The sequence below is a fragment of the Anopheles darlingi genome, chromosome 3, assembly GCF_943734745.1.
Source record: "Anopheles darlingi chromosome 3, idAnoDarlMG_H_01, whole genome shotgun sequence".
In the NCBI taxonomy this organism is placed as follows: Eukaryota; Metazoa; Arthropoda; class Insecta; order Diptera; family Culicidae; genus Anopheles; species Anopheles darlingi.
Window position 1 is genome coordinate 43,188,439 of NC_064875.1, and position 18,752 is coordinate 43,207,190.

General features: G+C 44.1%; 2 protein-coding genes across 2 annotated transcripts in view; both read right to left on the reverse strand.

The window, feature by feature from the left end:
• LOC125957525 (protein kintoun) overlaps window positions 1-67 on the reverse strand; it is a 3,424-nt gene extending 3,357 nt beyond the window's left edge. The window contains exon 1 of the mRNA XM_049690291.1: window positions 1-67. This exon is cut by the window's left edge and continues 2,624 nt beyond it. The gene's annotated coding sequence lies outside the window, so the exon portion shown is untranslated.
• A 3,091-nt stretch (window positions 68-3,158) lies between these two features.
• LOC125957539 (GTP-binding protein Di-Ras1) overlaps window positions 3,159-18,752 on the reverse strand; it is a 30,886-nt gene continuing 15,292 nt past the window's right edge. Inside the window, exons 3-7 of the mRNA XM_049690315.1 lie at window positions 14,233-14,727; window positions 13,849-14,126; window positions 4,224-4,384; window positions 4,000-4,120; window positions 3,159-3,920 (exon numbers count right to left, since the gene is read on the reverse strand). Of these exons, the coding sequence (XP_049546272.1) occupies window positions 3,839-3,920; window positions 4,000-4,120; window positions 4,224-4,384; window positions 13,849-14,126; window positions 14,233-14,403 (813 nt within the window). The 5' untranslated portion in view covers window positions 14,404-14,727 and the 3' untranslated portion in view covers window positions 3,159-3,838. The remainder of the gene's footprint in view (window positions 3,921-3,999; window positions 4,121-4,223; window positions 4,385-13,848; window positions 14,127-14,232; window positions 14,728-18,752) is intronic.

The window sequence follows — 18,752 nt, forward strand, 5'->3', positions numbered from 1 at the left end:
GCTTTTTGATGTAGTTTTTCCGAATTTTTGGTGGTGAGGTTCTCGATGCGGCTTTTGATATTTTTCTCCTACTTCTTCTTTTTCTTTTTGATTTTCTTTTTGTTTTTCTTCTTTTTTTGTTTTTTTTTTTCGGGATCCTCGTTTATTCTGCTACACTTTTTCACAGGACCATGACGTGTTTGCTTGAAATATTTGTGCGATGAATAATTTGCTTGCAGTTTGATTTTTTTGCAACTGCTTGAATTTTTGAAACATCGTTCGAGCACTTTTCGAGCACTTTTCGAGCACTTTTTAGGCGGTTTTCTCGAAAGTTTGAACACGCGGTTTGAACGGCCATTTGGCGGTTTGGCTTTAAGCGTTTTTTTGTTTTTTCGTTCTTTTTCTCGTTTTTTGCGGCATAAGTGATTACAAAATGCAACAAGAAAGCAATAACTACGCAGAAGTGTTTTATCGGGAAGGCCTCTTCCGGAAAAATGAGCCACTGCGACCTGGTACGAAAGTTTAGAGACAACACGTGGTCGCCGGTGCATCGAGTGGTGCTTTTCACCAGCCCCGAGTATTTCAGCCAGCTTCAGAGCGTTCGCAAGATGCACCACAATATTCTGATCAGCCAGGGAAGCACGGAAGCGAAGGCTTCCACAAGAAAAACAATCCATGTTTGTTAATGTACCGACTGTGACAAAAACCAACACTGAACGCAAGATGTATAAGGTAAGGATAATCGAAATGGTTTTATTAGTAAGAAACACTCCGTCGTCGTACCATTACAAATAACGCTGGTTGGCCGCGATTTGTTGTCCTCGCTATCGCTTTCAGTTCTTACACACTTTTATTATGTTTCACTTGGTTTCATCATAAGTAACGGGTTGAATTCATTCTTTTCGTATTCTAAATCAAATCCTACTCCACCGCACCGCCCTGTCTCATTGTCATCCCTCAGCCTCAACTCTTCATGACAGAGCTCACTTACTTTACTGTACGCTTTATTATTTGCTTTGATCAATCGTAAAAATGGGTTTAAATTTTGTAGACTCTGCGAGATACAAATTGATCTGCCTGCTCTTCATCATCCATTCCGTTGCGCATACTCTCAAGCTGGGCAACGGGATTACAAACAAACAACTAAACGTTACAGATGAACGAGTGAGTGGCTCATTTAGCGATAGATAAGAAATGTTGTGGCTGTATTTAAAAAAAATTACACAATGGCCTTCGATATAACATCTAAACATGCATGGGTACAGCGCTTTAAGTCTGTGAGATTCCTAGACACCGGTAGTCTTAAGTTCTACGGGAGGACATTATCAGGAGCGTGGGTACGAGCAGGTCACGCTGCATTTGCGCTTCAAAATGGCGAGCGTGCACGACTTTGGAATGAGTAAAAGGACAAAGTGGAGTTCGAGCTATTCCTATCATGGTTTTTTGGCAATTACAAGCAATCACCTTTCGTCAACACATCATGATGATCCTCCTGACATTCAAAACAACAATCCCCACATGTATCAAGAAAAAACATTCTACAAGTCAACGCTGTTCCAACGTACGAACGATAACTGATGTAACGATATGTTATTTTCAAGAGTCCGTGTCCGACAAACCATCTACACCTTCACCTTTATTTTATTTTCTCATCCCCTTTGCGAAACCACTTGGCCAAACCAAACAAACACTTTAATCTGTCTCTGTGGATGCTGTGTAAGCGATGACTACCTACCTATACCTCATCATCCAGCCTCTTGGCGACCTACCAGTCCATCTACTCCCATCGCCTCTCGGCTCGACTAACTCTAACTGTCATTATCAATTTTGATGATCTTTGTTCCCGGAACCCCCGTGGTCCATTAAATGTATCGATTCAACACGATACACGTTGCATTCCACTTCGACGACGACGACGACACATGCGTGGTGATACGATGATAACACTAGATTTTAGCCCTCAAAAGGCTCAAAGCGCGTTGTACGAATGCGAAATCGGTTCTCACTCAACGTCTCTCTCGGTGAATCGTATAGATTACGGAACTTCTAGCTTTCTGTACGGTACTATAGTTCTTGCCGTTTTGAGTGCGCAGCTTTTGTAAGCGAAAAGAATGCGAATAATAACCACGGCGGCCGGATTACTGTTTGTGACAAATGTGAATCATTCATTGGTAATAAATATCGTTGAATTAGTGTAGATGTAATTACATGCTTGTATAAATGTAAGATTACATTAAAGGGGTGGAGGGGTGGTGGTGGTGATTTCGTAGGAAAACGATATCATGCGTCGCGAGTCCGACGTACCGCACCTTATACCAAGCGTTTGTGTAAGGAATGGTTCTTCTGTTGGATTTAAGATATGGACCCTCTAGAAAGGTAGACAGCTAAAGATTGATCTATGTAAATGGTTTAAGCTCAGCATCATTGGACTAATTGTACATTCTAATGGCCTGTCCGCGTATAATAAGCATTTCGGTATGGTGTGGGCAACCTTCCAAAAACATAGCAACAGCCAAACAAGTTGCTGTTTGAGATCGCGAATTATTTGCGCTCCTCACCTATAGAGCAACGATAAATAGGACTCTCTGGCTGGCTCCGGCGCGTAACCATATTTTAGTAAGAGCTTGCTCACGAGATCGAATAGGAATAGTAAATCAACTTTTTAAACTAATTATTCCCCAATAATGGTTTGGATTATATCATATGGAAAAGTATTGATGTGACGTAGAGTTTGGTTGAAGAAAGGTGAATCTATCACTTCTGGTTTTTGTTAATGCAAATGGCACGGCTCTCTCTCTCGTTCGGACTGGGTTCATTGTTTGATTTTCTGTTCTCTCGTTCCGCGTTCTAAATATTCAACAAACCCATCTACCGCGGTTGTCCTACGCTGACAGTACTGTACTGCAAATTTGCAACACTAGCTGATTCAGCTACTGTCTACGAAATGAGCCTGCATACTACAAACAGAATAACGTATTGCTTTATACAAACTATGTTAAATTTACTGGATGATTCCCCTTTCTCCCCCACCCCACGTCAGTCCTTTACATGAACCATCCCATATGGACTTGGCCACCATTTTAGGTATCATTAAAACCCGGGCTCCGCTCCGGGCTTATGGAAATCCTAACGTTGTAACAACTATCGTGTTTCACTTTAGTAACGGTTTGTTTTTTTTTTTTTTTTGTTGGTTTATTTCCATTTGGTTTCGCTTCCTAGTGCTAGTCAACAGACTACAACAAGATGGACATAAATCGATGTGCACTTACCAAAAAAGTGCTCTGCCAAAAAAGGGTTGGGGGAGGAGGGGGAGTGGGTGTTACGCTATCAACCCTTTACCTCCTCCCGACTCAGTATCATACAAATCGCAAACCGCAACTACTGTCTCTCTAACAAACACCAACCTCTATCAGGACACGCCATCAGGATATGGCTTCAGTTCGGTCGATCCACTGATCCGTACCGGATCACTCGTGTACTCGCTTCGCTTGCTTCAATTAATATAATTTTGTCGAGCGACCTTTGATTTCGCCTCATTCGAATTTTGCCGCCAACGAACGGTCTATTCCTAATATTCTTCGCTACCGTTCACCCTTAGTCCGACTAATATTCCTCTTGGTTTGTGTGTTTTTTTGCTTTGTTTCGTGCGACAAAAGTTGTTTGCTTGTTGAGCTTATTATAAGCGCTTGAATTCGGAAAAATATCGCTTGCTGCTAATTATGCAATATGGCTAATTGCATGGCTTTGAGCACTCCACACACGCTTTAGATTTTGGCTCCTAGTGGTTTGGTTCCTTTCCTCGATCGTCGCCAGCTCATCGTGGTTTACCATCGCCTTCCTGTAGCTCCGATACAGTAAACTATTGTATGTTACAATCTTCGGCGCCGGACGCATTCTGAATCTGTTGTTTCGTTTTTCGCGATGATCTACGGATGAGCGATCTGCACCGGAGAAGCAATAAAATTTTGTAGTGATTAGCAATGATCACACACACTCGCAGGCTCATCTCAGACCACTCACCTTGATCGTGGTTTGGATTTAACGTCCCCGCTGCTGGTACCTTCCGAAGTGGATGCCGTTAAATATGACGGATCCTTTGGCTTCTCACAACCGATGGACGGACTTCCTATTCTCGATTTCGCTACAACAACAACCAAACGAAGCCGTTTAGAAAGATATAGGCCGACAAAAAAGCGTCATACCAAACGGTACTTGGGTACACCTTTCGGGCCCTTTTACCTTACCTTTACTGCTGGCGCTGACGTAGGCAGATGACCGCCGCTTCAAACCGGAGCCCGATTCGGCGCTACCGTTCGCCGGCAGAATGCGGGAAAGCGTGACAAACGTTCGGAAAATGTCCATAATATTGTAGTCATCCTTTGCCGAACATTCCATTACCTTCACCCTGTTGGACGAACAAAAGGGAGGGTGAGTTGAAGAATATTAACGAAAGAGTGTGAGAGAGGTGACGCCACGTGGCTGGTGTGTGCGCGCTTCAAGAGATCGAATAGATAAATACCATTAGGCTCTTAATTCATGAATTTTAAAATCCTTATACTGACCGGTGCGGAGTGCAACGGGCAGCATGTGACACCAGCTCCGTAGCCTTGCCGCTGCCCTGCTGCTGCCGGCATCCACATTCCGATTGTGCCCAGTGAGCTGGGCAAACATTTGATCTCGAAAATTGGTGCCGCCATGCAAAATGAGCTAAGCCCGGATTTGAAAACATAGAAAAGATCCTATAGGTGTGCCACCTCTATGGCCCTCGCTTTCCGTTGCTCTCTCTGTCCTCTCTCTTTAATCGAGATTGGCATTACTGGCTCCGGGGCTGCAGCAGCCAGGGACATTGGCTGCAGCACATGTGCTGGTGGCTCATAAAGATTCATTGGCTTCGAATGTTTCATGGAGCAGCCAGGTGAATCCACACACATTTCGGGGAATACAAAATGATAAAAGAGGCTGACAAAAAAGACGACGCAACCCAAATTCCACTCTCTGGAGCCATGGAAATGGATCGATTTTTACGGTCTCCGGGACCCTTCACATCCGGTGTGAGGATTAGACCACACCGTAGAACGACGACGACGATGGTGCCGACGTCTACCTCGGTTTACCAACATGTATGCCTGCGGAAGTAGCGTTGCTTTGTAGTCAATCCTCGGCTCCAGTTCTATTGGCTGGTTTTGAAATTAATTTCATTTTTTTCCACTCATTTCAATGGCCGGGCTGACGAATGTGAGTCCGGCATTCCGGATGGGGACTGACATGTTATCCTGTTGGCATGGTTCAATGGCGAGCGAAGACGAGAGACGAGAGGAGCAAATGGCTAATAAAAAGCGAAGCCCTTTTCATGAAGACGTTGCCCAATGGTTTCCAGAGGGCAGCATATGAAGCTGCATTTTTACGACCATATGCCGGACGGTACAACTGCTTGATTAATTCAGATGATGTTCTGGCCCGCACATTTGCCGCGATATGGCCATTCGGCGCTGTTTCGAATGTGCAAATCTCAGTTAATAGGGAAGCAATAGGGAATGCACCGTGAAGCCACACGTTACGTAGTGTTTTTTTGTGGGATGAATCCTAATCCATTGCATGTTAATGGACACAAGGTCTGGAAAGTTAATTTTTCAGTTTTTAATTACACGCTTGAACAGAATCATGATCATGATGTTCACATAATTTGCGCATTAAAGACTTTTGTGCTCCTTAAACAAGTGACGCTACCGACAAGGAATATATTTCAAAAGGTAGAAGTATTTTTAAATATTGTAAGGGCGTGGGTTAGCATATCGCTATGATTGTCTTAGGTTCAAATTATGTCAACTTTTTCACGAAATTTATAAGTCGTAGAAGATTGGCTAAACATTTCTAAAGAGGCAAAAAGGAATTTCGTATGCATTAAATGTAATAGACTCGAATAGACGTTTGAAATTTTGTTGCGATTACTTATGAGTTTCTATTTCATGCAAACGTTGCGTGAAAATCCTTAGCGAAGCAGCAGAAAAAAGACACTGCGCCACATTTCGAAGCTTCAGAATATCTTTTCGAACTACTACCTACCGAAGCTATGAATGTACTTTACCTACATTGACTACATCAAATCATTATGTATCAATGTAGCTCGACATTTGGCAAGAATAGAGCGCCAAGTGATGATAACGCTCGAAGCCATCCCAGTGCCAGTGGTTTTCTGCATTAAATTGTTATAATGGAACCAGATGCCGTCCCAGTTGTATCTGGCTCGTTCTAATTATCACTAGTTCCGGTACATTGGCACATTGCTTGGTCAAGGTATACTTGACAATTTTCTAATGAACGTAAAACAGAGAAGCTAATGGGTTTCGCTCTAGGAGTCATTTCCAAGATCATCTCGAATTGCCAGAAATCCGGTTAAAGTGTTTAGCTAACAGGAAGAAAGCTTTATAAATGATACGAATAGAGAGAATAGAAATGATAGACACTTTAACAGTCGGTTGAGCGCCCCGATACCCGGGTACAGATATATTTATCCGGCCGTTGTTAAATATTTTGTGACAAATTCGTCTCGATGATATTTTGAAATTATATTCCTTTTACATTAAGAATTAGGATTTTCACAAACAAATATTGCAGCATTTTTTTTATTTTTTAAAGAGAAAAACATAATAATGACTCTGGCATAAAAACACGCAACAACTAAATTGCGCCCTTGATAGATATTAGTAGTAGATATACTACGGGTTTTCTTTGTTTGTGGCAACAAAAATTCACAGAAAAATACTACATCTCTCATACGCTGTGTTAAACATCCTGAAACATGTTGAAGAAAAAATGCTCAATCATATCGCACCGACAACGACCGAGTGATATCGAGTCAACCGAATATCTCACGCGACGCAGCTGTGGAAAATGGTTTGGTCAAACATGTAATGTAAAGTTATTCGGGTCAACGGGGCCAAGGCAAACCCGGAGTTATTTTTTGGGGATGAGGAGGTAAGGAGCCGATTCAACCCAACCACACCCGAACGGACCGCACCACCCCGACCGAGAACCCACATAGCTCTCATCGGCCATTCTCCGCATATTCAATTAAGTGGCCCTCAGCCACTGGGAGCCAACCTCAATCACACAATCAAACGAGTCACCTTTTCCCGTTAGCCGCTAAGCTAGGTTATTCATTGTCTGTCCTTTGTCCTTGTGTGCTTCTAGAGAGAGGCTATAGCCTCCGGGGGAGCGAAGGCCCACGCGAGGACACTGTCAATGTTCACCAGCACCTCTTGTGAATCACCTCACGTTACACGACCTAAATTCTAAAATTTAACCTCGACAGCGGTTCCACCTTCCAAAGGACAAGGAACACAAGGTCCGAGGTTGCGGAAATTTAGGAAAATAGAGCAATATGAGAAACCAAATTTGCCATTTTAATTCCACCAAGGGACACATCTTCGACCGTTTTCGTTGTGTGTCGCTGCTTTTCGATTGAATTTCCTCCGAGACTTTAAGCCCTTATTCTACCGGCTGTTATTTGGTTCTCGCGAGGTGGAGTGACCGAGGAGAAGCTGTTGAAGGGGAATCGTTGGAAGGAAGCATAAAAACATCGATTTCCGACCTCCACCCCTTCGAAAAGGAATCCGCTATTTGGTTGGACGATTAAAATAATCAATTCTGAAGAATTATAGTGGACGGATACCTCTTTACCTGGCGCTAAAGGACCAGATGGCCACAGGTTCTGGTCGATTCGGCGACCTTCACGTGCTTCATTAGTGGCAATTTCCATAATTTTCGGAACGATATCGCGTGCAGAAGGAATCACACCAAAAAAAAACACACAACGCTGTCAGAACAGAAGTCCAGACGAAGGAAACCCACGTGTAGTGTGTCTTACATCCGACGAATGACCCGACGAGTCCCACGGATTCGTATATCTTTGCTCAAGAATTTCTTAGGAATGCTTGCGAGATAAGCATGACTTACTGTGTTTCGTTTTTCATCGTCCGCACCCGTTACGCTCCTACTTGGATCGTGATGTCCATGTTAAGGATTCATTCCAAGCGAACATGGATAACCCCCCAAAGCATTCGTTCGAACCGTTTATCATATTAAAGAGGTAGGTGGGTTGTACATCTGGAGGTCGTACATGTTGGGGTTGTGTGTGTTTTTTTGGCGAAATTTGTCACGCGCGTGCGAGTGCGTTGGTAGGAGGCTTCGGAAAATAACGCAATCCTTTTGCTGGCAGAAAAGTCAATTAACCAAACCTTGCAACCGAAGGTCACACAAACATCGCCTATTTGGACGTCGACCACCGGCGGTAGTAGAATACAACAATCCGCGTCGCATTCAATGCGAACTAACCACGCTATGTGGTGCTTATGATTGGCCGTAGACTTCAATTTTTCATACAAGCCTACAAACTATTTTGACAACAGAGAACGGCACCCCTGACACAACACTGCTGTGAAAGAAACTCAATTTGTGTCGACGCTTTTTCCGACACGTTCCGTGTCTACCATCAACACATTGTGTAACCGGTCAGAAGGATGGTTTTTCATACCATGATGTGGCCAATACCGTGACCAAGAGAGGCACACTGCAACGGACGGATGAAAAACCTACGCTCGCGAATAGATCATTACAGTATCGTGCACCGGTCCAGTGCACCGGACTTCGTTGGCGTACGAGGCGCGTTCGAAACAATCGAAAGTCGTTAGCCATCTTGACTGTAGGTCCCGGTCCAGACCAGACGAGCTAAGTGTCAGCACCTCACGCAGCGAACTCGCTTGCTAGCGCCGGTTGAAATTTGACTGTTTCGAAGGAGCAAAACCATGCCACGTCCACGCCATTAAATCATTTACTACATTGCATAATGGTAACCTCATCACGTCCACCACCACACGAACATACATACAATGGAGACGACGCGCGTTCCGTTTAGTATCTTCAGCATTCGTCTTCCTATTCGTCTTCATCCTTCGTTCGTTGCACAGTTCAATCAAGGTCGCGTGCACGCTATTGTGTACTTATTGTAGCTGGGCTTGGATGCTTGCAGTGGGAGCAGCAGGACCCGAGCGAACTGATGGGCGAGCTCTAGTATGCTGCATGGTTGCATTTTTTATCGATTTTCCATCTGTTCTCTGCCTCAAAAACTATGCTCACATCCACTTAGCTCTCACGTCAACGGTACTACAATGTGTCGAGCTTTTTTTTCCTTTCTTCTTCTGTTGTTCCTGCAAGTCTATTACCACCCCAAGCAAATATACCCGGAATGCTAGCTTCCCAGGAGGCACATTGTAGCGACGGGTACGAGGAAGACAGCTCAATCTCGATGAGCTATCTCACCGTATCATATGCGATGAGAAGCAAATGCGCATTTGCTACGAATGTGTACGTCTGTTCAAGTAATCGAAGTAGAAATAATAAAAACGACGATGCGAGCGGTTCGAGCTATGACTAAAAATTAGTATGAAACAATGTAGGTTCCCTCCACGCTCAGCTAGACCGCCAAATATTCGAATACAAAATGTAATTTAAATACAAAACCAGAAATTTTAATGCACAGCCCTGAAAATGGCCAAAATAAATTCAATGCAAAATAATGTCCTACTGAAAAAACCTCATGAAAGAAATCATGAAATGGTTTCTATCCAATTCAGATATGATGCTGAACTGAAGCCATGCAGAGGAAGCATATCGAAGCCGAACAGTGTAATACCTGCTGGATTTATGCTCCAAATATGCTCCCAGTTACACGATTGCCAGTACCGTTTCCCATGCTCCAGAGTGAATCAAGTGAAACAGAAGGTGCGGAACCAAATCCTTCGATCGATAGGGAAATTCTATCGACATTCGACCCAATATTCAAGCCGATATGGAACTCTTTTTTTTTCAACATACTTCAGCAAGTCTTTGAATTAAAATCTAATATAACTTAATGGTTTTTATATGACGACTTTGAATATTTGCTTGTACTACTGCAAGCATACCTGATACGAACGCGTCTTTTGTTAGTCAATTGGCCAGCAAGAGTACCAGCACAATTCGCCAGAAACAATTAAGGCAGCGGAAAAAGTTTTCCAGATGTTTCTGCAACGCCAAGTTTGCCCCAGGGGTTCCGTTCAATATCCGGCATTGCGGACGAATTTACTTTTCCAAAAGTTTCAACAACAACACTGCCCTTTCCCGCATTCCATTACAATAAACGTTGATACTGTAAAGCGATTACTGTTTGCACAGAGTAGAAAGTATCGTTTAAACGCTTCTTCAAACCATAAAAACAGCTTCTGATTGATGTTGTTGTTTTTTAAAGGTATGTTTTATAAACATTTGACAATAACCATTAAACCAAAACCATTTGAATGAATCATTGTTGATATGCTGTGCGGTTCGGTAAACGAACGGTGCTATTGAATTCAGCCAAAAAGAATGAAAGAGCGGATCTCGAGACAAAACCTGCTCTGCTTATGAGCGCGCCACACGGCATGATTGAATTAAGATTTATCCCACACAATTGGCTTTAGTCACGTTACCATACTGGTCCCGTGTACTCCACACGAGTGACGCCTTCTCTCCGATTCCGGGACATTATTGCCCGAAAACATGACAAGTGGCTTCGTGTGAGGATCTATTCTCGTCCGCACCGGCTCCACGCGGATCCACCGAGGACTCTATTGACGCGTGAAGTGCGCGATTTGGGCAAAAGATTTATTTATTTAACCACGCGGGCTCAGCGTCTGCGATTCCTCGCCGAGCGTGTTGGCCGCCACAAGAAGCGCCACTCACACGCAAAGCCATCTGTTGAAGGTCCCGACGGGCACCTTCACTGTGCCGTGTGAAGGATTTGTGCCAACATACTTACGTGATGGAAAGGCTAGGCAGCGGTGCGAAACTTTGCTACGAAACGCATCACAGACATCGCAGGCAGCAGCCAGTTTCCGGTTACAGGCACCGGCATCGGCATATGGCGCTGGGTTATCTAGCAAGCACCCGCAGGCAGATCCGGACGCGAGCTGAACATTCCAAGATAGCTCGAGCGTTTGTCAAGTTTCGCATCAGTTTGCAACTATGACATTGTTTAATAACAATTACGATGAGAGGCGAAGATGAGGTTGCGCTCCCGCTGGGAGTCGAACTGAAATGTGTCCCAATAATCGATAGCCAGGAAATACCCGAGGTATCGGTGTTGCATCAAATATCGCTGATATATTAGTACTATCGAAGCAATTAATTACATCCGCTCTCATATGTTGTAATCTATTCTGTTAGCACTCCTTCCATATGCTATACTTGTATGCTCGTCTTATGGAGCATAGAGGACTTTTAACCATCGTTCCATTTTGCAGTTAAATTAGATCAAATATTAAACTATCATCGGTTTTCGTTCTCTTCAAATGACAAGAGAAAATTAATAAAACAACTTAATAACGTTAAAAAAGTTTTGTAGTAATAATAAACTTAATACACAATAGTCAAATCAATTATCATACTTCACTTCGTGTCTGCACTAGATGTCCTAGACACCTTTCAAAGCGTTGTATTCTACGAAACGTTCTCTACAATAAACGTTCTATGATGTATAATTCATTTAAAAAATATATAATATTAGAAATACTCGTCCAAATACTCCGTTCATTCGTTTACCATCAATAGTAACTTGTTGCTGGTAAGTGGTTTATGATCATGTTAGTAAATGTAAGGCTGTAATGAAAAGTTTACCCAAAACAAAACAAAATCAAATAAATCACTTGCCTTTTAAATAGTTTGAGTATGTGCCTTCCTAATCCATCTGTAGCCTTTTTAGCCTATTGTTGAACTCTGTGATTTTATTACAACAAAAATAAAAATAAAGTATTGTTCCACAAATATAATAATAAATAATATAGTGTTCTCTTAAAAGTAGAAAGGAATATATTTATACACTTTTGAGATCGATTAAACATTTTGAAGAACATTTGCAATCACAAACAGCAATAAACAATCAATTGTGGCGAGCATGTTATACTGTTGCCTCTGTACACCCGTTGGCAGAGCAGCTGTTGCAGCTTTGAAAAAAAAACATCCAAAAAACCAATTCAAACATAGATTGCTTTTCATACAACAACAATAAACCGTAAATCGAAGTGAAATGAAATCCACAAAACCACATAGCTCATATCGACGGAAGCGGAAAAATGCACACTACATATTAGACACTCTATTAATTCCGTTTCGCTTTCTATTGCTCTCGACATGGAGTGCTAAACGGCGCGGCCTGTGGTGGCATTCCCCATTCCCGATAACTGCAACCGACACGGCACTGTTATTGCGTGGGAACTCATTTCACACAAACTTTACCGTACCACCGCGAATAGTGTCTATCCCCGACGTTCATCTCATCTCTTCCTGCAAATAATAGCATCTACTACACACTGCTGTGCGAAGTACAATTTTCCTCCCGGTTTCCCCACAACAACAACAGCAGCAGCAGCAGCAGCAGCAGCACCGTATTTACCCATTTGCCACTTTCATTCTGTTCCTCCTCATGTGGCGTACTGATAATTGGTTCGCCAAAACGGATCATTTAACCGTCAATCGTTCAACGACCAACAAGCGAATCGTCTGCTTAAACCGCATTCTCATTCGTCTCGCAATGTACACGCAACAAGCAGTGAGAAAGGGAGAGTAAAGAGGTGCGAGAGAGCACGCGTGCCCGTTTAACATTAGTAGATCGTTTATGTTCAACATCATGGTTCAGTGTGATTAAATTCCGTTTCAGGAATTTTGGCCCCACCAGCGCACGCAACGAGGCTGTCTTTTTGGGTTGACAATCACATTTACAATTGCTCATGCTCATGCTCAACAGTTTCGAATCGCGATTAGTATGACGATCGCGTGCACTCATCAGCTTTGGAGGTGTCGAGCTGTCCACCAAAAATGGAAAAGCGTTACGAACAATACCACCATGTCACATGCCAGTGGTTGTTATGCTAATGAAATGGAATGTATAGAGAGAGAGAGAGAGAGCGAGTCCATAGTTGTAGCGCAACCAAATTAATTTAAAATTGATATTTTCCCCTGTGGCGAACACACCCTGGCACTGTGAAAATGGTTTTCAGCCGCGACGATGAAAGAGGACACTCCGTGGAATTGCAAAAACCCCCTCCCCCCTTTTTCCACAGTGAAAACTCCGAGGGTGGGCAAAACAAAAACTCAGTTTTCTGCAATTGTTTCGGTTCCACACAATTAACATTAATTACTGGCACTACGCCTTATGGGAGGGTTGTGGTTTCACCGGAAAAACCTATCAATACACAGCTACCCTGGCTAGTGTTTGTGCATGCATTTTGCCCGTGCATAGTTATGCAAACTATGGCCAACATTTGCACCCAGGGCAAGCATTAGCAAAGTTAGGATGCTGTTTTGTGTTTACCATTACCCGGCACCACCACCGTTTCCCGTTATTCATAACGTTCGGAAATGCTCGTTCCCATTTTATTTACTATTCAATTTGTAAAAAAACAGAACCATACCAATTCCGTTTCATGCGCTTCATGGTATGGTGTTTTGCTCCACTTTTCTTAATTCAATTCCCAGCAAAGCAATCATTTCATGTGTGGCGATCATTTTCGTGTTCAGTGCATTGGAAGAATTGTATTTACAAATTGATTACATAAGGAAGAAGCACATTGTTGAATGCATGTTGAGCAAATATTAATTCACATAAAGTAGCTTTCACAGCATTCACAGTTTGTTTGTTACTTGCTATTTGAGCTATAAAAATCCCCAAAACGAATCAGCAAACTAAGGGAACCTCTTTAACTTTGCATTTGCAGTAAGCCTTCACATGGTCCACGTGGACCCTTTTGGTGCTCCATTCAGACCAATTAATGAAAGGATGGTTAGGGTGGCACTTACTTTAACTTGGGCAACTCGCAGAACACCCACTCGGAGACGTCTTCGATGCGCACCTCCCGGTGCGTCCCGGCCAGATCGTACTTGTTGCCCACGATCACCATCGGAATGTCCTGGAAGTCGGCCCGCTGCTCGCGTATCTCCTCGAAGCACTGCTTGATGCAGCCCAGGCTGGCCTCCGAGGTGGTCGCGTACACCAGCAGGAACGCGTGTGCCGTCGCAATCGAGAGCCGCCGCATCGCCGGAAACTGCATCTCACCGGACGTATCAAGGATGTCAACCTGTCGGCCGGGAGTTGTTGCCGGAGAATGTTTTACATTTTGCCGGTGTTTGGTGTTTCACAAGACAGTCATAGACTCATGCCAGGCGCTTGAGCGTCACACTTACCTTCAGCGTCACCGAACCGAGATCGTACTCCCGGTTGTACAGATCCTCGACCGTCGGTCGGTACTTGTCGGAGTACGTTTTGAACAGGAACCGCTTTATGATGCAACTCTTGCCGACACCGGCACCACCCAAAATCACTAGCCTTATGCGCTCGAAGTCGGACATTTTCATTTATCGTCGCTGCCGCCACCGCCGCCACCCTGCGCGTCACTCACTCTCCGGGTGTCAGCTGCCCGTCTTCCGTCGCGCCTGTCGCTGTCGCGTTTAGCAGCCGGCGTTGTGAGCGGCGTACGGGCATAAACGCGTGCAAGGAAAAGATTGAGTTTCACCCAACCCAGGCGCGAGTTCCGTTTCCGTTCGCTGGCTGCTGACTGTTTCACCGTGGTTGACGCCCGAAGTGGTCCCGTCAATGGTGATCCTCGATTGCTCTAGATACTCTAGATGCTACTGCTGGCAGCCATCCTTCAAGCGCTTCGAATGCCGGTAAAAAAATGGCTGCAATAAACCAGACAGAGAGAGAGAGAAAGAGAAAATGGAGGTTGTGCAATTGTGAGCTTTCAGGATAACGTACAATTGGATTACTCGATCAATTCGCATATTCGCATGCTTGCATACATTCTGCGTACGCGACTGCTGGCGGCAGTCAGCATGAAAATGGGGGCCATGGGCACGAAGCAAAGGACATTCTTTCGATATCTTAGCACTGCCATACCTCATTTAATTTCCTGCAAGCAGCGTGCATTATATGCAACCCCAACCCCGCAGCTCAAAGCTCTATATTTACTTGGAACGTACAGTGACCGACATATGTAAAAAGCTACCTTAAATACTTTTAGAGAAAAAATAGATTTTCGAAAATGAATGAATAAATTACGAATAAACCAATGTATTCAACTAATGTGGACAATAATGAAGGGCTCCGAAAACGTTAAGGTGCATGACCATGATAGTAACTTCCACAGTAAATGAAACTTCATTAGCTGCCATGTAGTGACTTTACGCTGCACGACAGCCTCAACAGTAACTTTGTTTAGCAACTAACAATTCCCACACCACAATTTTTTATGGTGAATTTTATACCGAGCTGGGAAACGATCGTAAAAAATATTTTGTTCATCTTAACCGTGCGTAACCCTAATAGCAGCTTTATTTCTATCTCATTTTGATAATTCTTAACACTAAGATTGTAACCTTTAAGACAGAAGTAAACAAAAGGTGTGTTAAATACAAATTTACTCAAATTTTTCGACATTGAGCTTTTGCTTTTGCCATGGACAAATGAACGATAATTTCATTTTTAAATAATTATCAACAAATATGATCGAACCAATCGAGCTGAAAGCAAGTGAAACTGAAAGAGGAATATGAAAACTTCTAGAAAAAAAACTACCACACTTAATCTTTTCGGTTGCAAATTTTGAATGTACTGTCAAAAATGTAAAAAATATTGAGGGTTAGCTTTTACGCATACCGGTCACTATACGAACAGCTGCAAACGCTTGTTTGCTCACTGCCTCTGCATGTTAGTGTAGCATGTTCACCGAGCTGTAAACCATACAAAAGTAACCAAAACGTTGAGTAACGCCACTGACGTGATCTCACACAGCACAGCACAGTTAGCAATGTGTTTTTTCGAGCATCGAGTTTCCATTACACAACTCTACGCATCTAATACTATCTGCAGCAACTCATCACTGCCACTGCCCATTTTTCGTGCGCCAATGTGTTATGTGCCAATATAATGCCAACCCCTCGATTCTCGGCAAACCATTCCAGTTTCATTGAAATTTATTACCCAAAACCCATCGTACCACACAACATCCATCCATTGATCACAACATATTTTCCCTCATTAGTGTGACTCGCCATGCGCCTCCACTATCAATCAAACCCACAGCCCAAGCCGCACCTTTTTAGATGTGGAGACAGCATTCAATAGTAGGTAAAATAGTATACCCACACAACGCGCACTAATGACCCGACCTACCGCAACTCCAGCTGGGGGGTTTCCAGCACTGTTCCAACCGAACCTAACCAGCGGAGTTCTCTTTTGTGGGCAAAATCATTGCGGCCAACATTAATGATTCGCTAGCTAAGTGCGTTCGGTCTGCAGCAAATTACAGTCAAGCGCGCGGTTGCGGTGGTTGCTGCTCCGAATCGGAATGCTTGTAATTCAAGCATACAGAGAGCTTCCATGGCCATGGCAATGGTTCGGATGAAAAATCATGCCCCTAGTTAGCGCACGGTCCACGGTGGTGTCACTAAGGGTCTGCACGCTTTAGCGTGCGCTGCGATGGCTACAATGGCAAAAGGTGAACTGGACGGGAATTCTGAAGCGACCGGCCATCGATGACCGTCGTACCGGTCAGCCTAAGCAAGCGCATTAAGCGACACTCTGGGATCGTCTTAAATATGCACAGGTATGCAGCAGCAGCAGCAACAGCAACAGCGGCTGGTGGTGGTGGTAGTGTTGGTGGTACGTGCTCATTAGGGAAATATGTATATTAGCCAACCCCCGGAAAGGGCGCCCACCGGCGGTAGGTGACCGCAAACGCGACCAGCGAATGATTTTCCGCTTCAGTGGTAAACCGGTGCTCGAATAAATTCCCCAGCTGTAAGCTCTCTGGCTCTCTCTCTCTCTCAGCCTTCTGGTCAGAGATTACGCTCGTTAGGCACAGAGCATAGACACCAATTTTGGGTTTCACCACGAATGGTGCGTTGGCGCTGCTGGCGTAGTTTGGGGGGAGGGATTGCTAAGCCGATGCCTATCCTTGAGCCTCGGAGCTTGAGTCCCCCGAGGACTAGACGAGTAATTAATAGAACGCATGTTGCTGCCTTCCTGACCTCGGGTTTGACCTCATCCTATTGTGGAAACCGTTCGACACGGACATGTCCCCTAAACAACATCTGTCAACGGATGTCACCTAACTTAATAAGATCCGGCCACGCTGAATGCCAAGCGAAGTTCTCGGCGAGCTGGCGAGCGGCCATCCTTCAGTTCAACCCCAACCGCCTGCACCCACAAAATACGATGGAAAACTATTTTAATAACAGAATTGGCGAAGAACGCATTCCGATCGATTCCGATGCCTGCTATGATCCACCCCAATAAATGAGAATCCAATATCGGGGCGGTTTTACGAGCGACCACGCGGCACATGTGGCCGCTGTGCTGTAACCGGCCGGTGACCTGGCCGCCCTCCTACACCGAAACGATTGGGAAATTCGTCAATTTCCATCCGAACGTACGACCACCATCTGCTGGCACAGGGCGATCAGTGAGATCGAGCGCGCTTAGCGAACGCGAAAATGGTTTATCATAGCATTCATTGGACTGCGAAGCGCGATAGGAATCGTGTGCTCCTGGGCGACGTGTCGCGAGCATGCATTGTGTTGTCTCGGGTACTTTCGCCACATTAATCAATTCACATTCAATATTGATAGAAACCCTCGCATTGTTCTGGAGGATGAGAAGATGGATGGAGAGGTGGTTCTTTTGGTGAAACGGGGAGTGAAAACGCACGAACCTGCGTTGGTCTGCGTGCCATGCTTCACTATTCGTTTGGGTGGTGATTGGATTGTGAAAATATCCAGCTCGTTTCGCTAAACGATTTTGGATTTTCATATTCAGTTTTCATTTCCATTCGATTCTAAAAATCCCATCGACCGTTTGACGAATAATTGCGCTACCGAGCGAGGGCGCTCGCTTTTTGTGCTTCCAAAAAGGGGGTTCTTAATCAGGCTTAGAGGCCCGTGGCAAACAACAACTGTATTTACACATTCGTGATTTGATTATGGCGGTGTATGCTTTTGGTTTGGATCGATATGATTGATTTCGAAGTCCCAAATTCCTGAATTTCAATCATTTCAGAAATGACTTTTTTTTGTGGAGAATGTTCTGAAGCCCATCAACAATTCAATAACGTTTTCGAAGAAGCTATTTCGAGCAAAACAAGGGACAAAATCCCGCAAGGGATCTCTTCACAACATCCGAGCACAGGGACACCGAGCATTATTGGAGAAGGAAGGATAAACTCATTCTAATCGAAACCAGAATTGAATGCCTTTGCAATAGGACATTTCGTGCAAAATGTTGGTGTGCCGCAATGCTGGGAAGGACTCAATGAGTATTTTCCCAACTATTGCATACATTTGAAACGATTCAACACCCTGTTTTCTCATAGATTAATGCTACCGTTGATGTTGTGCTTTACATTTTCACCTGAGCTGCTGAAATGGAAACGATTTCGGAATGAAAAATGGAGACATTTCAACAATGCAAAGCGGAAAAACCATGGAACTCCCCTGGTGATGTCACTAATTCAAGTCTCGCTCCAATACCTACGCCTGGAAGAATGTGCTACGAGAATCTACTGGGACAACATTGGTATAATCCACAGGGAGTTGTTGCAACCGACGGACGGACAGCAACAACGGTGAAGATGAGATGAGATTGAATGCCGATGCAAACACGTCAACCAAAAGGGTTCTGCGGCATTACAAAACACGCTTCCACACTT